The sequence below is a fragment of the Falco naumanni genome, chromosome 4, assembly GCF_017639655.2.
Source record: "Falco naumanni isolate bFalNau1 chromosome 4, bFalNau1.pat, whole genome shotgun sequence".
NCBI lineage: Eukaryota > Metazoa > Chordata > Aves > Falconiformes > Falconidae > Falco > Falco naumanni.
The window spans coordinates 10663804-10689986 of record NC_054057.1 but is presented as its reverse complement, the minus strand read 5'-3'; the positions used below and the strand labels follow the sequence as shown (position 1 = coordinate 10689986).

Here is a 26183-nt window from a genome sequence, read left to right as displayed (position 1 = left end):
TTGTTCACAAGTCGAAGCGAGGAAGGAAGCGCCAAGAGCTCCTGGCCGTGGCCCTGGGGGTGAAGGTGGGAGTCAAGGGGGCACTTTTGTGGCAACCTCTGAAACTCTTTGCCTATTCACAGATCACCTCCTTGGTCAGAAGAGCAGCCTTAACTCAAAATGACAACCACTTCAACTATGAAAAAGCACACAATTTTAAGGTAAGCACATCTTCCTATTATTTTCAGCTAAAAAGTTCTGTTTAGATGCCTCACATTTTATTTTTTGATGTGCTGGGGTTTTCACACACCCACCGATACTTCGAGAAAAGTGTTGAAAAAAGTATTTTTCTTTCTACTTTAAGTTCCCTTGACTGCATTCTTAATGTGGTTTTATATAGGCACTTAATCCAAATAACAGTTTTGCTACTCACTACACTACTTGACTAGCATTTTAGCTCTTTTTGCACAGATTAATTTTTCTTTTTTATTCAAAGTACTTCATGTTGATTCTCATAAGTGTATCCATTTTTAAATTAAAAAAAGGCCTCTTTTCAAAAGAAGCCAGTAGCATTTTACCAGCAAAAATTTTGGTCCATTTCTGTTTCAGATGAAGTTGAGGGAGCTTGAATACTCCCTAACAATAAAGCAGACCACAGTGGTGGTATTGTCCCCTAGCTTTTGTTCCACCACCATATGCTAAGGAAATGCTCTCAGAGCCCCACTGAGCTTAGGTTTGCTTGTCATACTAAACCAAATAGCTGGACAAACACATGGATGTTTAAATGGATCATCTTTTTGCTGTCTTACATATATAAAATCAGATTCTTAGGGATTTTTTCTCCAAGTGCTGTGTCTGGCATGCTGCAGCAGGGAAGTGACTCAGCTTTGGAGCTTTGGAAAAGGACCTTCCAGGCAGCTTGTATTAAAATGTTTTGCCAAAAGGACTGTGCTGGTTTTGGAGTATGCCAGCCAGTTACTGTATCTAATGCTGTCAAATTGCGGTTTGATGCTTATCGGAATGGATACAGAGAGAGTAAGAGGCAGTAACAAGACAAGAAAGGAATGCTTCTCAGCTTTGAAACCTCAGTTTACTTAATGCTCCTTGAGGATGCTGATCTGGGTCACTGTCAGAATAGTTCAGCTCGTTAGCAGAAGGAGAGTGTTCTGTAACTCAGGCCTGTCAAAAAAGGAGAAGCACTGATTAAAATTATTTCACTGATTTCCTGGTTTAGCAAAAAAGCTTCATTTCTTATTTTTCTACATATTCTGCCATGCAAACATTGCTCTCCTCTGCAGTACCTCTACTGTAGTTCGTAAATCAATAATTTAATATTAGTGAGCAAGGCAAATAATAGCACCTCTTTTTTTATTCCCCCTCCTTGACCCAGTCTACAGAAAAGTCAATATTTATCTCACTGATCGGCACTGAAGGAAATAGGGAAAATACTCTTGTGGGTTTTTTCTTGATTAAAACAGCTTTCATTCTTTCTGGGTTTTGCCCTCATTATCATTTTAATATGAAAACTATTTTAGTTTAACTAGAAAATATTTTCTCATGACTGAGACTTTTTTCCACTTTGACCCGTGCATTCTTTCCTCCTCAAAATTCCCCTTGTTTTGGCTTTGATTTATAATTGGACATGTGCCCAGTTAACTTTGCGTTTGCACAATCTAGCTGTTGTACAGTCTCTGTTCTTTTCTGTTTCAAAAGAGTCATAGTTTAACTGGAAAATCACATGATTAAAATATATATGTATTCAAACACATGACAGCAAAAAATTATTGTTTTATCCTAATAAAGGCAATAAATACTTAGGGAAGAAACATTTTAAAAAAAATGTCCAGAAAGGCCAGTCAGAAGTGTTAAATTTACTTAACAAAGAAGTATGTTCACTATGCAAATACAGTTAATTTTCCAAAGGAATATATTAGAACATGTCTAGTCGTTGTAAAAAAACATGGATAGAATGCTTAGAGTAGAATATTTAGATTTAAAAGATGGCTAAATTCAGGTCTATAACTTTAATATATTCCATATTCACTACATTAAAGGGGTAAGAAGTTATTTAAAAGAAAGAATGGCTTTATGGGTCTTGGGGCAAAATTCTTAATGGCTTTTGACAGCACTCAGGCTATGATGATATGGGATTTATCTGATGGAAAACACTATTTTGCAGACATTCAGAAAGTTGTCTTCCCCATTTTTTAGGTGAAGACTGATGGGTATTATATCATTCGTCTGAGTTCATAGGGACAAAGGTTACAGGTCACAGTGTCCCTCATAATCTTGTCACAGGCAATTCTTCATGAACAAACAGGCACTCTTTAGCTCTTGTCCTTTAGCCATGAAGAATCTTAAAAATGAAGGACACATATTTCACGAAGCTGCTGAGATTTTTGTAGATCTTACACTGAAGATCTTACCCACTGGAAGAGAGAATGAACTAAAGGCAAAAATAGACTCAAGGCACAGATTCAGGGCAAGGATGGCTCTCCCTCCATCCTTTCCAAACTAACATAAAAGTTAAAAGGGACCGTTGGAGTTTGGAGCATGAGGGCACCAGGTTATGTCCTTCTCTGCATCTGTGCTTTCTGATTTAGCCTCAGTTCCGAATTTCAGGGCACTGAAGGCAAATGAACAAAAAAAGATTTAGTATCCAGATTGATTTGTTAAGCTGGGTGCATCCTGGGCACACAACGCAGTCACATGGATTTAGGTTTGGAGCTGGCATCTGGTGGGACAACTTTGCATAAGCCAGTGCAGACATACCACAATTCAGGAAAGAGAATAAATCTCTGAAGCCCTGTTTAGAAAGACAGAGGTATTTCTGTAACTATGTGGGCGTCAGCCTAACAGGATTGTAAAGTCTTGCATCTTGTTACAGTTAGGATCCAGCAGGCTCTCTGGGATGTGCTTTACCTGCCAGCTTCAGTGGGGTCCCAGCTAGCAGTGAGGTCAACCTCATGCCCGAGGGCAGCAGCATGGAGTTTAGGGATGCTCCATGCATTTTGTTCTAGGCTGGGAATTCATGAGAGGGCCTCTGCGCTACTTTAAGTGAGCGAATACAGTTGAATAATATGCATTTTCTACACTATTGTGCCTGTTTGCTGCTATAGCACAGGCAAATCCCGTTTGCAGGCAGGCTAGGGGAGTAAAGGCAGCTGATTATGGACAGGTCAGAAGATCTACTGGGAGAAAGTCTCTGGGATAAATTTCTCTTTGTGTTAATCACTGCAGATAAACACTGCTTCTGGGAGACAAAGGGTTTGCAGGAGGCATTTTTTAACAGACATCATGAAGATTATGTGTATTTAAATAAAAATAACAGCAGAGTCAGCTTTTCTTCCCTGCAAACGGCTCAGGTTCAGCAGGAGAGTACAAATTTACATGTATTCAGCTGAAAGTCTGAAAAAAACTTGTTTTCTTTGGAGGCAAATAGAAAAGTCTTCAAACCCAATCACATAAATAACAAAATTGTCACAGAAACAGCACTATATAATGCCAATAAAAAAACATGCGTTTCAATTCAATTTTTTTAGTTTGTTTCTGCAATATTGCTTAAGGGATTTTATTGTTCTGCCACTGTGTGGGCACTGCTTCACTTCGGTCTCAGTTTCTCTCTCTGTGAAAACGGCTCAGACACAGACTAAACCTGAATGAGATAGCACCCATGGAGGGAGTTCTGCTGTTTAAAAACAAGGGTTCCAGAAGGCCAAAAGGCAAAGGTGAGAGCACAGAAAGGCAATAAGAAGAGACACTCAGTGTAGTATTGGGTGAGACAGTATAGCAGAGAAGAGAGGACGATTGTAAGAATTAACTTTTCATTGAAAGATCTGGAAAGAAAAGAAGTGAAGAAGCTAAGATGTTAGGGGTTAGACATTGTGGAAAGAAGAAGAAACACTAAAACAAGAGAAGTGCCATGTATAGTCTGAAATGTCATGGGTTTGGCTTATATGAGGAAATATTTTCCTGTAAATTCTTTTTTAAAGTCGGAATTATGTGTCAACTGTAGCCCAAGCAGCCTGAGCCTATGCTGTGTGTACACAGAGAGATCACCTGAGACTGCAGGATGGGGCAGGGACCAGTAATAAATAGATTTTGATCACGTTTCCATAAAATCTAAGTCCAGTCCATTTGTAATGATGCAGTTACAAAGGATGGGCCAAAACCTAAAAACCCATCTCAAAACCCTAAGACCTTGGAGGCAAAACTCCCAATTACCATTCAAAAGTGTTGTGTGCAAGCTTCGGGCTGCATTCAGGCATTGTGCTCATAAGAACAGATTTCCTTCATTACTTCTTTAAAATTAATGGCAGGCCATAAGTGACTTAGTTCAAAACTGCATCTTAACAGATGTTTTGCACCTTCATCTAGAAACTTCGGAAGATCTCCCTTTTCCAGTTAGAGATAGCGAGTATTTCCCTATTTCCACTTCACCAGAAACCACCAAGACTAGCTTTCCACAGTGCATTTCAGCTGAGAACTTGCCATTTGGGCTAAAATGCAGATCTGTGAAAAATGGAAGTGAATGAGTGAAGAGAGTTAACCTTTGAGGGCCACCAAGCTGAAGGGAACAAGGGACGGGTGCACAGTCAGCACTTCTCAGGTGGCGTCCTTGGTCAGAGTTGATGACTTTCCCATTAAATGACAGGAGACATCAAGGAATAATTAGCTATCATTTTCTAAATAGGCCACAGCAAGATCCACTGCAATAAGCTTTATGTAAAGTGAACAAGTAGGCCACAAATATCCTAGCAACTGCAATGGGCTTTAAATATGAAATTCCACCATTTAAAAACTCCTGAATAACCTTTTGCAGCCACTTCCCACAAGGTTAGTTTTGTAAACTGCTGCAAAGCAGAAGACACATTAGCTACCTTCCCACAGCAGATGATTTTCACCCACAATTAAACACAGGCGAAAAACTACTAATTATGTGGTTATCAGTCTAAAAATGGTAAAGATGCAGGCATAATTAGTTGTAGCTGTAGTTTTGTATCTACTGAAGGTCACAGAGAGCATAAGCCTGAAACTCTGGTCACCAGCTGATGTTAGGTACAGCCATTTGCCCCCACTAAAAGCCATGTCTGAAATTCATGCTACCCACCCTGCAAAATAAGATCTTTCAATCTGTCTATCTCAAACTCTATTGCAAAGTGTTGTTTCCCGGAGATACACATTTTTCTGAGAGATAAAATACCATTTTGAAAGATAAATATGACTAGTCAGACATTCCAGTTTTGACCTTTTACTATAAAAAAGGACGAGGAATTACTATTGCTTTAAGCTTATTTATGCAAGTATTGGCTATGAGTAGTTGGTCAGGAGTCATTTGTGGTCAGGCTCACATTTTTATTGCTAAATCAGAAAGAGAGGTCTGTATTAAAATCACAATACTTCATCTTCCTGGGGAATGGACTCGAGTACAGGCTTGTGTAGGTGTGATCCTGCAGACAAATGGGGTGAAAGCATTAGCAACCCACATGCTTGGCTTTAAACTTCACAAAGTTTATCTGAAAAGGGCAATGACCATTTTTTTTACTATATGAAAAGAGCAGCTTTCTACATCCTGGGGTTGGAAGTGGCCTTTCAGCCATCTGCCCAACGGGTAAATGAGCAGAGAGAAGGAAAAGGAAGCATTAGCAGCCAGAGTGTGCATGATTTATGTTTTGTTAAGTTCAATTAAGTCTCTGGCCAGAACTAGTTCATACCATGTCCATTCATACAGATGCAGACCTCATTATTTATTCATCTTTTCAATGAAAATGAAATGCTTACTTTACCAGAACATACACCTTAAAAAGGTCTGCTGCTGTAACCTTTGGAAGAGCAGTAGAGGAAGCAGTGGTGGTGTGCAAAACCTGGCTGGGGACCATGAGCTCTGTTAGCATGCAGGTCATTTTATTCCTCCTTATTTACTCATGGGTGGATTGTAGCAAAATGAAGTTTGGTTTACTGAAAAAAAGCCTACTGACATCTTTTCCCTATGCGAGTTCAGTTTACTTCCTGGAGTAAGGAAGGGTATCATTTGCTTTTATCACTAATGGATTCCAGCGTGCAAAATCAGATCATTACCCAACCGCTGCCTGGAATGGCTGCACAAATCATTCATCCCTGATACAAATTTACAGCAGTCACCTTGAGTTTTGTTCAGTGTCATCGCATAGAAATGCACATGTAACACCATAGTTATAGTGCGTTCAAACCTGAGTGGTGCTCTTAAAACATGGGTCTTGCATCAGATGTGTGGCCACACACAGTTACAGGGAACCAAAACATGTTGCATTCAAAGGGACTTTTCAGTCACTGCATTTCCCCTATTTTCAAGTGATCTGTTGAAGAAGAGCATTTGAATCTCAGAAACATTCCTGTTTTGTTTGAACTCGTCAAATAAAAGCACTGACTACAGTTCTTTGGATTATTAGTTTTATATTTTTTTTCCTTTGACTAGTGAACTTGGTTTCCTCCCCTCTGCTACAGCTAAAATGTCAGTTAGCAAAAATTATTTGTTTTCAGTGTCATACACAGCTCAGTTCTCTGTTATGTTAAGCCTATTGAAAGATAAACTTCAAGATCAAAGCAAATTTCTGTTCCCATGGTTTATTTCATCTAGACTTTGGAAAGATGTGGGCACTGTGTGCTAAAGATTTACTCCTACTGAGTCTTCTGTTGTTTATCCATTTCAGTTGTTCCATCTGTCAGACCATCTGCCTCCAATGACCCCATTTCTTTTTTTTTTTCCCCCCATTTGTATTACAGGTCCATACGTTTCGAGGTCCGCACTGGTGTGAATACTGCGCCAACTTCATGTGGGGTCTCATCGCTCAGGGAGTGAGGTGTTCAGGTAGCCCTTCCACATTTTCTGTCATTCTTTTGAAATGCTCTGACATCTCTCCCACTCCCAGCCTGCAGTCCCTGCAGGAGCTGGGGTAGGGATTACTTTACAGAACAAGGCAAGAAATCCTCCCATGCAAGTTAGGGCATTGTCATTTTCCCCATTAGCTGGTTTAGAAATTAAGCTACCGGCTCTTGGTCACTGAGGGTGCTATACTTTCCGTAGTACCTTGGTGTGCATTGCTGTATACATTAAGAATTAATCTTTGTGGTTAAGTTATCCCTGGATGGTTTTCTGTCTTAAGAAACAAGCTTTGGAAATGGCAGAGCCAGCCAACAGCTAGGCTTCATAACTCATCTTTTTGGCCACCAATTACTGAGAATTGCCCTTGTCTGCCAAAAGACTGTCACCTGTTTCTTATAAAATACCATGCATTGCTGTAAGCCTAAAGTAGCCCATCTCGAAGGAAAGCAAAAAATACCACCTTAATTTTCCTAGAAAGATTAGTTTTCTGGTGCCTTTGTAACTGTATTAGCATTTTAATAGCGCTTTAATTATTTTGTTTGTTCTTTTGTTAAAAATAATCATCTTGGGAAAATGCAATAATCATCACATCGTGAGGTTTTGTATTCAGCAAGTGAAATAGTATTTGCTGCATTGTAAATGGGGTTTCATAACTCCTTGCTACGGACCTTCAATCCCATCAGTGTCTCTCACCTGAATATGCTTCTGTCTTACCTCTCCCTGCCCTGACCTCCAGGCATTCCTGACCTCAGACTGGCACCGAACATGTCCAGCCCTGACATCTACTTTTCATGGGCAGAGGAGGTAGTGGTTATTAAAATTTAGACCGCAGTTTGAAGGATCAAAGTACCTTTCACAAATGTACAGTTTTAATAAGTGCAGTCTCAATTACTGCTGCATCTTATCTGCCTGTAGATGAATAATGGTAACACAAAGAATTTGAGAAGGACATTAAAAAAGAGGAACATGAATAGTAGTTTGCTTTTCAAACTATTTGATCTGAAACCCAAGGGTGCAAAAACTGACCTTGCTAATGCATAGCGCTGTATTTGTTCACATATATAAAATATTAAACTTAGGAAAAGGCTTATTTATTTAGTATGAAAGATAATACTCTCCCTCATTAAATTACCAACATTTAACTCTAAGTAGACAGATGCACTTGGATTTAACTTCACATGCTTGTAGAACAGCACTGAAGACAATACAGGGAGGATCCTAACTGCAGCTGCTCACATTTGTTTAGATTTCACAGAACAATAATGTATTATGCAGTAATAACTGTATGAAGAAACACACAGAAACCCACCCAATTCCGCTAAATATGTAGGTGTGTTTGTACTGATTATATGATTTGGCTTGATTAATATTTTATAGAGAATAATACTGAGATGTGCTGCAAGTAATAGAGTCATGTTTACATTTTTAATAGCTTAGGCAGTAAATCAACATGAAAAAAACAGTAAGTAACTTGCTAGTGATGATATTAGATGTGTTATGTTATCCCAAAGGGTACTGTCAGTGATGGGCATGACTGGGAAGGCATTAAAACAAGAATCAAAGTTATGTGAGATAATGTAACTCACAATGGTGGTGTTTGCTTTACTGAGGCTTATAAATTAATTTGGCTGAATATTTGAATCTATTAGAAAAATTCAATTTGTGGAGATCAAGCAGTGATGTTTAAGTTAACAGAAACCCACCCGTGCAACCAAGAGTAGGATTTGACTTTGGAGTAAGAACCACTTGTAAAATGAGTAACTTTTTACATCATGCCTTTCCTAGCATTTAAATGCCTAAACCAACCCACAGACTGAACACAGGGGACACCTTAGTCACCAGTGAAGTGGTCAGACAGGGATGGGGAGGCTGCTGGTGTGGCAAAGCGAGCCAAGATGCGACACTGCTGGAATGCAGAAGGGAGGCATGCTAGCTCAAAGCACTGTCCCAGTTTGAGTGCTCAGGTGAATCCTAGGTCCTTCACCCATAAGCAGTGCTAAGCCACAAGCTGGTCAACAGAAAACAGTCATTACTGTGTTAATTGTATAAAAGGCAGAACTAAAGCACCCAGAAGCTAAGTCCCATGTCTTCAAATGCAACACCCAGAGCTATGCGTTCAGCAGTGAACTGACCAAGTGGTCTGCACCAGTGGTCACCTCCAGCTCAGAGGGGTGCGAGGGACATCCAGAGCTTTTAGAGCTTTTCAACAGCTTTGCTGGAGTTCACTTTGCCCACCATAAGGTTTTTACAGATTTCCATGCTCATCTTTCTGATCTCCAGCTTACTTATTCTAGCTTTGGTGACTGATGGGGAGGTTCTGCCACATGCTTGATGTGGCCCAAGGGAATAAATTGTTAGACAAGACCTGTTGGCATTAGTATTAATTAATTAACCTGGCTAACCTTGTTTACAGACTGTGGGCTGAACGTACATAAGCAATGTTCCAAATACGTGCCCAACGACTGCCAACCAGACCTCAAGAGGATAAAGCGAGTCTACTGCTGCGATCTCACCACGCTAGTGAAAGCCCACAATACCCAGAGACCGATGGTTGTGGATTCATGCATTCGAGAGATCGAAGCAAGAGGTTTGTGTGCTTAGGAAAGCAGCAGGAAAAATTAAATGACGATGACTTGAATTACATGCTAAGCTAGGACAGGGTGGTATGCTCATGCATGCTGAAGACAGGATGAGAGAAGGGGTTTTTTAGCGTAGGTGATACATTGCTCTGCATTAGCTAGTAAAATTAAATCATGGCATTTCATAATGCAATTTCCTGAAATGCTTTCTGAAAACATGTCAAAACATGTATTATGTTACACTTCTGAAAGGGGTGAACTTTCAAGTGAACTTTAAGTTCATGTTTATGTGTCTTTTTTCATTATTTTCTTTTCACATACCTAGGGACACTTCCAATTTCAGAGTAATCAGTTTAAATCAAGCCCCTTATTAATAACCTTTCTGGGCATTATGGGCAAAAGGACATATGTGACTGGAAGTGACTCAGACAAGTGAGGTCACAGGCTGTGGTGTTTTGTGATACGTCACAAACCGCGCAAGGTTTTGCATGGTGCTCAGGTACTGACTGATGAATACCGTAGCTCGGGCAGCATGTCACAGCCAACACTCCAGCTTGTGACACGTTTTTGGTACGCAGATGCATGCCAGATTGAAGAAATACCATATCCACTCCAACACAACACAGTAATGATCGTGTATTTTTGCTTTGGGTAGCAAAAGTGTATGTCATGCTGCCAAATAAGCCAAATTTCCCTGTTAGTTATAGCTTCAGCACAGGAGTCTCATAATGTTGAATTCATGGCATCCCAGTAATCTGCATGGCAACACAGTGATACTAGCCATAGGGGTTTCAAAGCCACACGTCATCTACTGAAATGAATGAAAGATTTACAAGTAAATCCCCTGCACTGCTCCATGAAGCTCCACCAGGATTATATCATCATTGCAGGGACAAATAGAAAGAATAGTTTGGACTAAGACAGAAGAGCTTTACCCTGATGATATAGCAGGAAGCTACATTGCATTTGAGATCTAATCACTTACTTGTACATTTATTGATTAAGATAAAAACTGCTGCCTGTTCTGTTTTTTCAACATCTTTAAATTTCTTTCTTTAACTGCCATAGTACTATGTGAGATACTGATTTTGTTCTTAAGAAAACAAAGTGTACAGGATCTTATAAGTCAGTTAGCACTGTGCATAGTCATAATAAGGAGTTCTGGGATTACAATAAATAATTCTGGGATTAAAATAAATAACGTGTGTAACTGCTTGGCTAGCTCTGCCTGCTCTGCTGGGCTGCCCTGCATTTCATGTTGGTGTGGAGCAGTGGGGGGAGAGTTGTGCAAGTGAGCAGATCTCTTGTGGTTTAAGAACTGTAGAAGGCGTGTACTGATGTGAAGAAGAAGAGTATCCATCACATCTATCAGCTGTGTATAAGTAAAAGCTGACTGCAAAACCGGGAACAAATGTTGTCAGGGAAAGGCAGTTTCTTACTTGCATTGCTATTTATCATTAAGCAACTGGTAGAAGGAAAGGAGACCTCTAAAGCTTTATTAATCATAGCCAAATGGAAAATCTCCCACATAAAATGAATAAATCATGGTAATATCACATGCCCCACCATTAGCAATTCGCAGTGTTTTCCTCTAACACAATCAACTATGTCCCTAACAAAATAAAGTATAAATTCTAAAATTCTCTAATCCTTTAAAAACCAATTTTAAATTATCCTGAGCCTGCCTTAAGTGCTCCAGAGTTTCACATTACAATTAATATTTTTCTTCATTTACTAGATCTGTTGTTGTTGCTTTATTGTTTTTAAACCTGAATATTTGTTGAGTTACTGAAGCAAAGTTAACTGAGAACTTTTTGTTTCAGGTTTAAAGTCCGAGGGCCTCTATAGAGTCTCAGGCTTCACTGAGCACATTGAAGATGTGAAAATGGCCTTTGATCGAGGTACACCATTTTTTATTCTTGTACGATTTTAATCTAATTTTTCAGTTCTAGGACTTCTCAGTTCTTTTGGGGTTTATATAGTTACCATGGTAATAAAACTGGCATATAAGCAGAAGTACAGAAAGCAACCTGTCTTTTCTGAGTTCTTAAATTAATCTGTAGTTATTTTCACAAGAAGAAACTATATTTCATAGTTGGAAGGAATAATTAAACAGTAGGTAATGATAGACAGAAGGCTAAGTGCTTGCGGGACTGGATGATTGCTCAATCTAGCAGCAGAGCCTAGACTCCCAGTTCAAGTATGAGCCTGGATAGTACCAGGGGAAAGTTCTTAGTCCTATCCTTAGTAAACTCAGTGCTTTACAATACGATAGTCTATTTATGAGTTTAAGCGCCAGACCTCCAACTGGGAAGTCATTCTGCCTGTAGCCTTGTAGAAAGCACTGCACTACTGTGCACATGATTGCATTTGCACACAGATGAGAGGAGCATTGAGGAGACTGGTTGTACAGCATATTGAAAAACTTATAATTAAAACACTGCCTGATTACCATCCTAGTAGCCCTTTTGAACTCATTTAGCTTATTATGTTGGTTCTGGTTCTGCACATAGTCTTTGCACACAGGACTAATTTTAGGTACGTATGTAAGTGTGTGCAGAGTAGGGCCTTCATCAACAGAAAACACATTTTCAGGAACATTTAAGGAGTTACATAAATATTTTTCTCCTTTCCCATAAACAGTGTTTTCCTTCCTTCTTAATTTTTTCAGGTATTACCTCTGCCATGTTAGGGGACAGGGGCAGACATAGCCCAGTGATCACAAGCCCACAGGGACAAGGCAGGTCCAGATCAAGCCAGAAGTCCACCGGTGGATCAGGGTGCTGGCCAGAAGGGTGCATGGCCATGATGCAGCTGCAGACAGCTACTATGTTGCTCAGGCAGGAACTGGGGGCCCTGGGGGCCCATGGCAGGAGGTTCCAGGGCTCCAGAGGAGCCTGGGCAGGGCCAGCAAGGTCTGTGGGTGGCACATCTTAATGCTTACTGTGCCTGAATACTTTTTTGTTCGGAGATAGTTTGTCCTGCAGACAATTCCTGCTAGGAATTTCCAAAGTGACTGTTTTCATGCTATACCAAAATACCCTTTAAAAAATAATAATAGATTTTAAAATGTGTTGGATGCTGCAGTTGTGAACATATGCATGGACACACATAGGTGAGCCGTGATTTGGGTGAAAGAGATGCACAGACTGCTATCATGGGAAGGTACATTTGCAGGTGCGCCACATGAAGCAGTGGTACTGAAAGGGTCACCAGTCTCCCCAAGTCCCACTCTGCTCCCTGCAGGTGGATCTGAGCTGGCAAACCCTTTTGTTCTGTGTGTTAGTTCTCCTCTAAGTGTACCAACCTAAATGAAACCCAGAAAGAGAACCACAGGTTGAAGAGGAAAGAGTTTGAAGAAAGCAGATCAAAATTCGTGTCTGAGCCTGACCTGAACACTGCTGCAGCTGTAGTTCCCTTGCAAATGCTTCGAACCTTTGGAGCCACTTAAGGTTTACAAACAGGGTATCTTTTGTTATTGCCTATACTCATGGCATAATCTCGTGGCAGTACACACTAGAATTAGACCCACAGCAAGGAACAAAGTGTGATTTACTGGCAAAGAAGGCAGCACCTAGAAACAGGAAGAGCAGGGTCACTAGCAATATCAGATTTCCAAAGGGAAAAAAAGCATGGATAAATATGGAAGCAGAGAAAGCCAAGAACCAAGTTTGCATACAAAGGCTGTGGGAAAACCATTGGGCATAAATTGATAAAAAGCTGCGTCTTCATTTCCTTTTAACAATCTCAGGAGGGAAAAGGCTAAGAAAGGAAAGAGCGTTGCCATGAATAATGCTAAAAGCAGTGGAACAGTGAACAAAACCGTGTTATGAGAATTGCATGACTCCAGTATTGCTGAGACCAGAAGCTGAAAACTTCAAAAACTTTCCAGTTTTGAAAATGTATTCTCCCTGAACTGAGATAGAAAAGCAGAAGAGAGTTGGGGGGTTTTTGCAGGAAGCAATTTAAAGAAAACCAAAATAGATTTTTTGTTCTGACTTGTGGGCTGTGCCACTAGAAGGTGGTTGTCAGCTGGCAGAATGTTGAATTGGCAAGGTGCCCCCAACCTGACAGCTCAGGCTTTGCTTCCCTGTCAGATCTGTTTACAGAGACAGGGACCCCACCTTCTCTTTTGCATCCCAGCCCCACAGGTAGGAACATCACTTTTCTGATGCCCAGTTACCCCTGCTTAGCCCTAGAAGCCAGAGCAGCAGGGAGCGGATATTCCTCCATATTCCAAGGACGTGGAAAATCCCAAATCTCTGTCCCAGGTGACAGAGCTGGGAAAGAAGGGAGCTGAGAGCCAGATGGCAGGTCTCACCTCCAGAAACACCTGGAAGGCTTTTGTTCAAATTTCGTTTTCTGCCCAGAAAGTGAAGTTTGTGGGAGTTTTACAGAACTGTTGTTTCAACATTCACTACAGGAAATTAACTTTTTTTTTGCAAAATTATATTTAAAAAAAAAAAAAGGAAAATTTGTGTCTTAAATATAAAATGGAAAATTCCTGATCAGTTCTGGTTAATAGATAGGTGTTGCAGCAGAAACAGCCATACAACAGGCCACATCACAGACATCTCTGACATCTCTGGAACACACTGCATAGCAGAAGGTAAATGTGTTTTAAAAGAGCCTGGAATAGTTAGCTGTTAAAGTTGAAGCTGAAAGTACGGGTATGAACCAGAGGAGAGAACTCTTTAATCTAATGGATAGTCTTGGCACAATACTAAAGGATGTATATTGGCCAGGAATAAATTTAGTTTGACAATTCAATGAGCAATTTTTTAACCATATGAAAGCAAGGCTCTGAAACAACCTTCTAGTAAGAGCAGGGATAAAAACCTTAACTAGTTTCACAATGGAAGTTGAGGGGTTTACAAGAAGGGTTACATGGCATGGTGCCTGCAGTAGCAGAGCACTGCACTCTGGCATTACAGAGGTCCCTCCCTGCCCATCATTTCTGAGCCAGTCCCCAGGTACTTGGCTAGAATGCCAGTATGCTTTCGCACCTCTGGAAATGCAGTTTTTAATAAATAAGTTTGAAAATAAACAAGCAAGGAGTCCTCCTGTTTTAATGCACAGGACACATCCTTCAAGTAATGCCATCAAGCTTTCTGGTTTCCCAAGCTCTTCGAAGCCACAGGAGCCGGAATACAGTATGATACAGTGATGGGGAGCAGGGGCTGACTGCGCTGTAGGGTACCTCTTCTGCCGATCCCATGCGCAGCTGAAAGGGTGCGATGAAGAGAAGCAAGCCCCCCCACTGACTAATTCTGCTTCGCCAAATGGACACTCACTTGTTGCTTACAAAGAATTACAGCAAGAATAGAAAATCAAAGGCAGGTTTGAAAGTCAACATCTTGGGAAGAGAATGGCATCCCACATAATATTATTTGGGCCAAGTGAAGCTGTGATGGAGGGGTTTAGAACAGGGAGAAGTTGGTCCTCGTCTGATTTAAACTAAGACTCCCTTCCAAAGCCAAAGAAGTGTAAATACTCCTACTGTAAATTAGCATTAGGCTCTCTGAGGCACTAACAATGTTCCATTTTAGTGATTTTTGTAATGAGAAGGAGGGGAATAATGTGGATTTATTTAATCTGGTGAATGTTGGTGCTGTAGAATGACAGTTGCTCTCTGTCAGCTTTGTTGAGCTGTGGCGTTGTGGCATCCAGAAGACCCTCATTGTGCGCTTTATTCACAAAGCTGCCATTGTCACCAGTGCATTCTGTCCCCCCACTTGTTTGTATGACTGGCTGGTACAATACACTTGCTAAAAATATTATGCTGTTAAATATTACATGAGTACTTAGAGGCATCCTGACTCATATTCACTCTTTCACCAGTGTAGGAGAAAACCTGTCAAATGCCAGATCCAAGAAAAAAAAACAAAGCAGCACGTTAGTATGGCAAAGGTTGTGCAATAAAAACAAAGCATTAAGAAAAAATGAACTTAAGTAGAAAAGTAATTCAGTGTTCAGAGGGCATAGCTGAGGCTTTAAGAATGTAATACTTACTCCATTTCATTCTCTAATAAACTATTGAGATATTTCTATGGCACCCAAAGTCAGCTGAAACCTTTAAAGAACAGAATAAAGATTTTCTTTGTCTCGAGATATTCAAACTACAACATAATGCAACAAAATATGTTGAGAGTCGAAGTAACAAGGAAAGAGAAATGATGGGGTTTGAGTAGGATTAGGTTTGTAAAGCTGAAACTAACTATATGTTTGTAATCCAAATTTTTTTTAAAAAAAAGATTGTATTAACATATAGCCACTGCAGTGGTACTGAGAATACTAATTACAGTCTGAGGAAAGTTACTGCATTGAAGAGTGAAAAAAATGATTGTGGTAATGTAGAAGATACCATACAAAATAGGCATAGTTCATACAGTATGCTACTGCAGAGGATCCTCTGAAATTTGTGTCATGACTTTACCGGCAATTAATTAACTTTTCTTTCTTAGTGCTCTGAATTTTAAGTGTGTTTAAATAAAAATACAAATCCAGGAATTCGGTGAGGATAAGAAACAAGTGCAGCCTGCCAAGGGCCTTCAATTGCTGAAACTGAAAGCAAAAAAAAAAAAAAAAAAAATCCAAAATCTACCAAAGAAAAATAAAAATCTACCTCCCCCTACATACTCACTGCACAAATGTGTAGGTATACTGTAACAGATGTATTCTTATGCTCACTTTAAAAAAAATCTTCACTGCATTTGCAATGGGTGTGATTTGTCTCTGAAGTGAAGAGGAAAAATCTTTGACTTGGGAACTAATGTATTTTTCCTACAGTAAGAGAATATGTAAATAAAGAGGTACGTTTGAAGTACATTGTAGTTTGAAGTACCTGTAGCTGAAGTGGCTCTTCACGGAAGCTTGCTGGGCTGCTTTTTAAAAGCACTAAATAAATAACACTTCCATTTAGTGTACTGGTGACCTGGCTAATAGATGCAACCTTCTGCTTTGCTGTATCTGTTCTGATGCAGCTGCTGGCTCCTTGGAGGTAGCTGTTTTCAGTGAGGCATTTTGAGTGCTCGGTGTCCATCAATTAAATAGAGCTCTCCACACAAAGCTTTACAAGACTAATGCTACCGTGCCTGGAATGTGTGGATTAAACAAAAGATTGGGGCAGTGTAAACATCCTCCTAGGGCTTATTGATGCTGTATTAAATTAAATGCTGATGGATGTATTCAGACTGCTCAGCTGCATCAAGAAAGGCTGCTTGTTTTAAACACTTAAGCATATAATCTCCTCTTGATGAGAACATGTAGTGCTATTAGTCTTAATGAGAATTATGTGCATACATTGGACAGGACGTATCCCTTCAAGATTAATGCCAAAGGTTTGTATAAAACGTCTACAATCAATATAAACTCTTTTAGTCTGCTGTGAAAGCCTTTATCACCATCTTAGATGCCATGTACCAAGCACACCCACTCATCTGTCTGTATCAGGGCATCTCTACAAGCACTAGTTACTGCGAGACAAGGAAGGCAATGGCTTTACAGCCTGTCAGCGCCTCGGTGGTAACAGCCCAAGCTTGTGCTTGCACCTCCTGGCAGATACAAGCAAACCGCTCTCTGTTGTTCAAGCAACCATAACCTCACATCACCCCACTCACCATATGGTCTCAATCTTCACCACCTCCTGCAAAAGAAGCATTGTTACCGTTATCCTCACTTGAAAGGTGGTGAGTAAGGACTACAGGGTGTAACTGATCTCAAAGAAGCCTGAGGTGAAGCTGGGGGTTAAATCCAGGCAGCCTCAGCCCTTGCTTGACCATTGTCCTACCCCATCTTTCTACTGGAAGACTGGAGAAGCAGAATTTGTCGGTCTGGAGAAAAATGTGAGTATGAGGGCACTGGGTAGTACAGAAGAGAGGTAGTCATTTGAACTTGAAGAATAACAGTGATCCAGCCTCTCTGCTAGCTCTTGTAATTTCACTCATTGCAAGCCATGCATTAGTCAAGGGCTTAGCAGCAACACTTGCTCATGTGATTCAAAGTGCTCTGTAATGGAGTTCTGACTAACTGGGTTGTAGTATGTGGCAAACAAAATGTATGTCATTTCAGTTGCATAATTAATCTATTTAGCTGTTCATCCATTATAAGTATCCATATTCATTTAACAAATTGCGATCCACATTTCGGAATAAATTGTATAGCTAAATGCCATAGCATGTCGATTTAAATTCAAATCTTTGCTATAAATAAGTCAGTCAAATAATAAGACATTAGAGGACATCCAGAAAATAAGGCAGCTTTGTTACTAGCTAATCAGTATAGATAAATTGGTGCAGAACTTACAAGATTTGGATGTTTACTCTGATTTTTCCTACTGGTCCAAGGTTCATTGGAAATTGATGTTATTTCTCTGTGCCTCTGTTTCCCCAAATGAAAATAAAAAGAATCATTCATACTCCTACACATTGATCTGCAGATACAAAATACAACATCAGAACAAGTAATTAATAGCTTATTTTCAGTGAAGAAATGAGCCAAATTCAATAAATATATTATTAACATGATTTTTCATCCAATGTCAAAACATTATGTGTGAGATGGTACACTGCAGATATTGTCGATGTAATCACCAGCCCCACCAAAGGATGCAAGCAAATAAATTGTTTACTAAAAGGTAAAGAAACTACTATTTCTTATTCATACACTGTAAAGTTGGTAGCAATGTGTTCTCATTTAAGCCTTCCAAATGCTTTCAGGTTGTTTTTTCTTGTCAGGTTGGACACAATAAATCTGAATTAGAAGCCTAGCCTTGCTTCAGTCAAAATTAAGCTGGTTTCAAAAGATTTCTTCCTCTTCTTCTAGATGGTGATAAGGCTGATATTTCTGCCAGTATTTATCCAGACATAAACATCATTGCTGGAGCACTGAAGCTATACTTCAGAGACTTACCAATTCCTGTGATCACCTACGACACCTATTCCAAGTTCATAGAAGCAGCCAGTAAGTATTGCATAATAATTTGTACTGATCTTTAATTACATTTCCCATCCATAAAACTGTCCATGTTAGAGAAAAGGAAAAGACAGACAACAAATTGGAAGCAAGGGCATTGTTCTGTTCGTTACTTCTCTGCCATGTCCTGTCCCATGAAACTTTTGCCTGATTGTTAATCAGATGGGACATCACACAGGTTAAAAAAAATAAAAGTAAAGGTAGGATATCAAAATAACTGACCAGTTTCAGAAAGTGTGGTTTCAGTGTCAGTCAACAAAGCTACGGCATGCCCTGGGATGGGGCTTTGAATGGAATTGGTAGCTCTTTTCTTGTAAACAACCCAAATTCTGTGCTAAGAGGCAGAATGTCCAATGGCATTGCAAGGACTGCATCAGGCACTGGGAAGATCCCCGTGCTGGTGTCATGGCCGCAGCACTGGCTGCCAGGTGCATGCAAGACTGGGGGATCAGTGAGGAGTCAGGGTTGAGTGGAAATGTGAGCCTTGAGGGTGTGTCCCATTTTCCCCATCTCCCATATCCTGGCCTCCTCTGGCAACAAGGACGAGTCTGCACTGCAGACAAGCTCATCCCCTCCTTCAGTCAGTGAGGGATCAGAGCAATGAGACACCCCACAAAGCACATCTGCCCCAAAATTCAGGTGCATCCACTGTTCATTAAGTCCTGCAGTATCTAACCCGTGCCCAGATGGGAGGCACGTGCAGTTACCCCCTGCCCAAAGCTGGCAGGTTGTGGGTGCACGCTGTCAGGGAGGGAGGAGGACGGCAGCGTTCATTGCCCTAATGTTGGCAGAGAGAGATGAGATTTGCCTCAAATTCTGCTCTCCAGGGCACAGCCTCCCATGTAGCGATAGTCCCTAACGAAAACTCACCAGATGAAGTGCATCAAAATCAAATTATTAACAAACATGTCAAAGACCTGAGGTATCTAAGAAGTAGCATGCTTTCTCCTTTAAAAAGTATCCTTAGCATTTTTGGAATGGCACCCAGTATATTGATAAGCAGCAAGAGGAGTGGTCTGTGTGAATCTGCTGCCTTCCCTTCCCCTTTGGCTCACTCCCTCTTGCACTCCCCATGCAACCACACATACCTCTCTCCTGCACTCTCTTACTCCTCCTTGGCAGAGAAATTATTCTTGCTCATTACTTGTCCTGTAAAGAACATGCCCAGAGGAAGCAGTTCCTATCATGTCAATATACCAATGTCTTAAAAGCAGGATGGAGAGATTCTTAATCTTCTAAAATTTTGGGCTCCTGGTGCCATTTGTATGAAAAGTTGTGCAGCAAATACAACTCTGGCTCAGTTCACAGCTTAGGAATCTATACTTCTCATGTAAAATACATGTAAATCCTGCTCAGATTTTGACAGATTGCCAAACAGTCTTAGATGAGCACTGATGCTCTCCAATCACTGATACCTACATATTTAAATACGTTCTGAAATCTTTATGTAATTCCATGCCACTTCTAGCTAAACTTACATATTCAAGCATAGTCTCTAAAAGCATATATCCACGCTCCCATCTAGTTTTGAAGGCTAGTGGAAGTAATCTTACGTAACATTTTAAAGAGTTAGTTCTTGGCAGTGTTACAAAGCATTTAACAAAGCTCAGATACTGTACCTGTGCAGGCCTGTAGGTAGAGCTACAGACCACGGAGACAACTATTGGGTGCCCTTTGCTGCTGATTTCTTTGTGAAGCCTTTTTTTTTCTTTTTTTTTTTTTTTTCTGAGGATGCAGAAGTTGCTGCTAAGCTCCGTGTTTATGAGTTTAATATTTATCCCTATGAGCACAGTCAATGGCTTGTAAATGACTCCATAATATTAAGTTAGCTTCCTGAATTATTGCTGTTTACAAATGGAAAGCCCTATTAACATTAATCCTGTTTGGTGTTTTTACAGAAATCTCCAATCCTGATGAACGACTAGAAGCAATACATGAAGTGTTGATGTTACTCCCTGCTGCTCACTACGAGACACTTAGATACCTAATGATTCATCTCAAAAAGTGAGTTAATTGGCATGCAGGATAATTCTTGAAGAGCTTAACAATCTTCTGCTTTGAAAAAGAGATACTACAGAAAGTACCAATAAAGCTTCCATTAGGGTACTGCCACTAAAATAATAATGTCACAAATAAGCAGACAAGCTATGTTTGTATAACTGCATATAACAGATATAGCATAGCTGCCTTTGCTGGCAGATCATTGCAAACCTTTGAAGAATTAATTGAGATTTGCCACGCTTTCTCTGACGCAGACAGTATCTGAAAAATACTGGAGTGGTAGGTACTTCAGAGATGTGCTAGATGTGCGGCCGTAAGTCATGCACATCTTGATCATGCTGCGCTTCTGCCTCCCCTTACCTCCTGATTTGTCATCTTGAACCATAACCCTAAAAGGAAAGAGCTGTCTCTTATGACTTGTTTGCTCACGTAACAGTTAAGCCAAGAATCAAGCAGGGCCTATTTTTATACAACTAGTAAAAGTCATACAGGGCCTTACCAGTTATCTCTGTTTTGGTTTGAAACACACTTTGCCTCATTTGCTTTCCAAAGCTTCTTTAGGCATACATAAGGCTTCATAGGGCATACAACATTTTCAAAAGTGCTTAAATTTCATTTTTTAAAGTGACTTGGGACAGTACTTCCAAGTTTTCAGCTAGGTACCTATGAGATTTATGAAGTGCTCCAAAGAGGATGCCTCACGTTCACTAATATGAAGCAAAACTTTTTCAAAACCATGCTAACTCCACTTTGCTACTTCGAGTATATACATGCCTCAGGAAGTCTTCTTTGCTTTTAAAAACTGAAGCTGAGTGAAGACTGGAACCATCATCTCAAAGCAGACCTTCATTTAAGGATATATTGCCCAAGATGTCCCTTGTCTCTGGTTAAAGTTTATGGTGCTACTTGGAAACAACAGAAGAGGGGATAAGGGAGGAATAAAACTACTCAGTTTTATACAGTAAATCCTTGATCTTTTCTTGGTTGTCCTACTACTTGCAATACAGGTGCAAATTTGGAGTATTTTCTGGGTTTGATCTGCACTTTCTGCACTATTAATGCAAACCTAAAAAGAAAAAAGACCTCAGCTCACATAAAATTGCATCAGAGAGCTTGTTTGAAGTGCATTTCATGCTCAATCAGGTTCTCATTATGCAGAGACTTCTCCTCATTTTGAATCCGGCTCAGGGCATTACAAGGGAGCAGGTTTTTTCCTTTTGCTGAGACATTATCTGGGTATGCAGGAGCTTCTGCAGACTGCAGAAAAGAGAGGTGCAAATATCCACCCTTGTCAGCACATATGCATGGACAACTCAGGATGAACCGTGTTGGCTTTTAAGAAGGCCAGTGGAGGCTGCAGACAAGCAACTAGCATACAGAATCAGTACTTTCATGTCCTGGCAGCGAATTTTTAATAGACAAGTATTGACTTGCCTGCCTTCCTTTGTACAGGCTTTGGTTCAGCTGTTGAGCTGAACTACTGATGAGACAAAAATAGTCCAAACAGCTGATTAAGCTTTCTGTCTCAAGTCACGCAATGAATTTCCTCCCCTTTCCCAAATCGTGACTTTTCAATGTCTGCACAGAAGCCGAGCGCATGTCAGTTCCTATGGAGAATCTGTTGGAGAGATCTGAATGTGAAAGAGGGAAGGATCCTTTAAGTTCAGACTATGCTGTTCTGTAGATTAAACACAGAATCCCAACTCCAGCCCCACAGGGCTCTTCCTGCACAGAGGAAACATGCACTGCTGTCGAGGAGGCTGTGTAAAGACTGCAGGATCACAGCGTTTACACCAGTGAGTGCCATTTCTCAACAGGAAAGAAGCTGCACTGAGTTGTTAAAAATCATAGGAAAATCCAGCAGAGAACAATGTCAGCAATGAAGAATGAGTGTGTTCGTCAGCTAATGAAGTATTTTCTTGAGTTATCTTCCTTTTTGCTCAAAACTGGAGGAAACACAATACCACAAGCAGTACTCCCTGTGGTGAAATACATACAACTCCATCCATGCTGCCGTTACAGTGAAGCTGTGAATCTTCTCTGTGTTCACCCCAGACCATGGAGCAAGCCCCACACTCTTGCACAGAGGTGCTAGTAAGGTGTATGTGGCATTGCGTAGCTGCGCTGCATACATCCCCAGATGGAAAAGCAGTGTTACACACACACTTGCGTAGAGGTAGCTTGGGCTGGGCAGCCTTGGCTTGTCTTTTCTCCTTGCAAAGCACAGCTGATGTATCTGTGCTAGAAGATGAGGATGTAGCTGTGAGTAGGGGCACTAACGAACTTCTCTCCTGAAAGCAGAGGAACTGTTTTTTCTGTGACCATGACACTCTGCAGAGAGCCAGTAGTAGAAGCAAAACATAGTCACGTAAGGACCTCGCAAATAACAGGAGACCAGACTACCGCTGGTTGCAGCCTCTTTGTGCCCCCTCAATGGCATGAGTGAATCCACTGCTGCCCAGCAGAGAATTGCCATGGCCGGGCTGGTCTCACCTCTTGCCAGGAGAGCTGGTTTCAAAGCCAGATGTGCTCCACTCTGGCAAAGCAGTGGTGTGGAGGAGCTGTGAAACTTCCCCCTTGCTGTACTTCGAAACAGCAAGTGTCAGGTCCATGAGGGATCATGGCTGAACAAGGGACCACGGCTGTCTCTACACCGCAGTGCAAGAGCACCCAGGACCAAACTGAAATGCCAAAGGCTTGCTGGGATAACACTGAAGTGCTCCAGTTCTGCTACCTGGAGGAAAACCTTGAGCACACCTTGCACTTTCCAACAGGCCTGAATGATTTTCCAGTCAGGGCTGACTTCTCTTGCAGCTTGGCCCATCCTTGATGTTCTTTGTTTGCTCCAGCCGTACATAATCTACCTATTCTTGCATTTACATTACATGACCCATGGCAGGGAACAAAACAGCCGAGGTTCCTTCCTAGAAGTGCCTCTGTTCTCTTGTCAAGGATAGACGGCATTTGTAGCAGCCTGGCTTTAAACAGCCACCTCCCCAGGCTGCCCCAGGATTCAGCCTGCTCCTGAAGTAGAACAAGTAGGGCACGAAAAGTATGAAGGGATGGGTTCCCCCAGCCTGAAAGCATGTCTGGCACCATGGCAGTCCTTGGTAAACAAAGGAAAATCTAGGTTCGTATTCAGGAACCTCACCCACACCTCAGGTGTGATGCACACCGAGCCCCATGTGCCAGAGAACTGCAGTTACTGTAGCGTGGGGGACTGCTCCATGCATCATCGTTTAAATCATGATTATGCTTTTCAAAAAAAGCAATTGCCGCTAATTCTTCTACCCTAATGGAAAGCCACATGAAAAAAAAACACTTAAGAGTCGCATGGGGAGTGTTTAAAGGCACTGGAAATCACAGCCTCACCATAGCTGCACTGAATGAAAGTAAAAATTGTTACTGAAAAATGTCATTATCAATGCTTAATGTGAAGCAGGACTAAAGATTAGGATGCATATATTCATTTCTTCTGGGAAGTAAACAGCTACTTACTTTTTTTCTTTACTTTTTTTTAATTTTTTTTCCTTTCTTCTTCTACTTTAGGGTTACCTTGCATGAAAAGGAGAATTTTATGAATGCTGAAAACCTGGGAATAGTGTTTGGGCCTACTTTAATGAGACCTCCAGAGGACAGTACCCTTGCTACACTGAATGACATGCGGTACCAGAAATTAATTGTGCAGATTTTAATAGAAAATGAAGATGTTCTCTTTTAGACAGAGGGGCATCTCTTCAAAGCCATTTGTTTTAAAATAATTAGTTTGAAGGAAAACCAACATTTCTTTAATTTTTTTTAAACATAAAGGAAAGTTCCTTGACTGCACTTCAATTTCTGCAAAGTTGCAGATGGATGCCAAAATGTTTAGGGAAAGCCTGTGTCTCATAGACATATGCCTCTTTGTAGAAGGGAATGAGAAGGTCAGAAAAAATCCTCTTACCTTGTATCTTTTGCCTTGCTCAGATGTATATTTGTTTTGAGAACAAATTGTTGCAAACAATTTTATTGTTAACTTATTAAGAAACACAAAACGTATTTTAATATGGCTAGAGAAGCAAAAAGGTACTTAATCAGTGTTACCTGTATACACCTATACATTTCCCTCTCCATGAGACATAATTATATATGTCAATTGTGAAACAGAACCTATATTGTAAAGATATTTTTACTTTACCTAGCTGAAAGAATGGCATTTTATTTTAGCAAAATATAAATCAGTGCGGTGCATTGATTATTTTCCACGTAATTCTTTCCTGCATTTTTGCTATGATATATTGAAAACAATTACCACTAATGCAGCATTATCCTGACATACCTCTTTCATGGCAAGCGTTCTAAAGGAGAATTATTTTCTTGTGTGTATTCCAGCTTTCCTTAGTTTCCTTGCATTTAAGCACTAGCATCCTAAGATTGTACACTTTTACCCATTTCCTATTTCCCAAAACATATAGTATTTTCTCTCAGTTTGTTTGTTTTTTACTCCCATGTAAAATATGGTATTGAGAATTTTTCAGAAGTCCTGGAGGTAGTATCAGTTTCACATGCCAGATTTTTCTTGGATTACAGTAATATGTAAGTTAAGTGATGCTGGGACACTGGATATTTTCTGGCCTTGTTGAAAAGTCAGCACTTTTTTGGGTTAATGATGAAGGATTTGGTTTTTCTGTAAAAATCAAGTTATGTTTTGTCATGTTTCTGTATTTATAAATGTACAGTAAATCTGCTAAAAATGTAGGTATTTATCTTGAATGTGTTTCCTGATGGTTTGTTAAAAAAAAAAAAAAAAAAAAAGAATGTGTAGGAAATGTGGGAGTTGGTAAATTTAATTATTACAAATTTTTAATATTTTTCTCCCCTCACAAACATTGACCTACAGAGTTCATAGTCTAACTGAAACTTATTCCTAATGTTAAAAACTGTTTCTCCGCATGAGATGTTTCTGCAAGCATAGAAAATCAACATACTTTACTACCAAACTCAATTTTCAATACAAAAAAAATTCTAATAATCCCTCAACTTGATCGTTTATATCATATGCTTGGTAACTCAGTGATGCGGTTTCCTGAATTATTTCAGGGAGCACATGTTTCTATTCAAATTGAAAAATGTGTGTAACTATGATAATGAAGGGAGGTATGACTGTAAATTTGTCATCTTCTAGAGAAATAACTAAGGGCTAGATAGATTAACCCAGATTGCAGAGCAAATGCTAAATAGTCTGAGTTCCCAATACTTCCATAGATCCTCCTGCCTTGTACAGGACTATTTGTTGTAGGTTACGTACTACTTAATACTGTCACAAAAATGATCTGGAAATTGTTTTATTTTGTGAAGTGAAATATGCTTTGTAATTTATGATAGTGTAAATGGAAGAAAAAATCCCATTAAATGTGTTAAAGAGTTCTGGTGTCTGTCACTGACCACGTGGCAAGCTGCCAAATGAAAATCAATCGCTAATTACCATCCTGACATTGCTGGAAACTTTCCTACTTGGAAAACTTTGAACAGTTTTACTGAATGTCAGCAGTTTCAGACTGGCACTGGGATGCTTGTACTACCACAGCCAAGCCTATGCACACATTTATTTTCTGCGACCACTCTGAACCACCTCTGTGTAAAACTTCAAGCAAGCAACAAATCACAGTATCAGTCCAATCAATATCCAAGAATCGCTGCCATCAGAGCACTCTTCCATTCCTTTGAACACAGACATTTGACTAACAATGATTTATTTTATTTTTTCTGGTCAGTTCAGTAATAAGTTGGTTGGTTTTTTTAAAGGCAGG

General features: G+C 40.2%; 1 protein-coding gene across 3 annotated transcripts in view; it reads left to right on the top strand.

Moving 5' to 3' along the window:
* Window positions 1–25800, top strand: part of CHN2 (chimerin 2) — a 163254-nt gene extending 137454 nt beyond the window's left edge. For all 3 annotated transcript variants that reach the window (XM_040590756.1, XM_040590757.1, XM_040590755.1), the window contains 7 exons: window positions 123–200; window positions 6742–6826; window positions 9255–9428; window positions 11244–11321; window positions 18244–18381; window positions 20292–20397; window positions 23944–25800. In XM_040590756.1, the coding sequence (XP_040446690.1) occupies window positions 123–200; window positions 6742–6826; window positions 9255–9428; window positions 11244–11321; window positions 18244–18381; window positions 20292–20397; window positions 23944–24115 (831 nt within the window). In that variant the 3' untranslated portion in view covers window positions 24116–25800. The remainder of the gene's footprint in view (window positions 1–122; window positions 201–6741; window positions 6827–9254; window positions 9429–11243; window positions 11322–18243; window positions 18382–20291; window positions 20398–23943) is intronic.
* The last annotated feature ends 383 nt before the right edge of the window (window positions 25801–26183 follow it).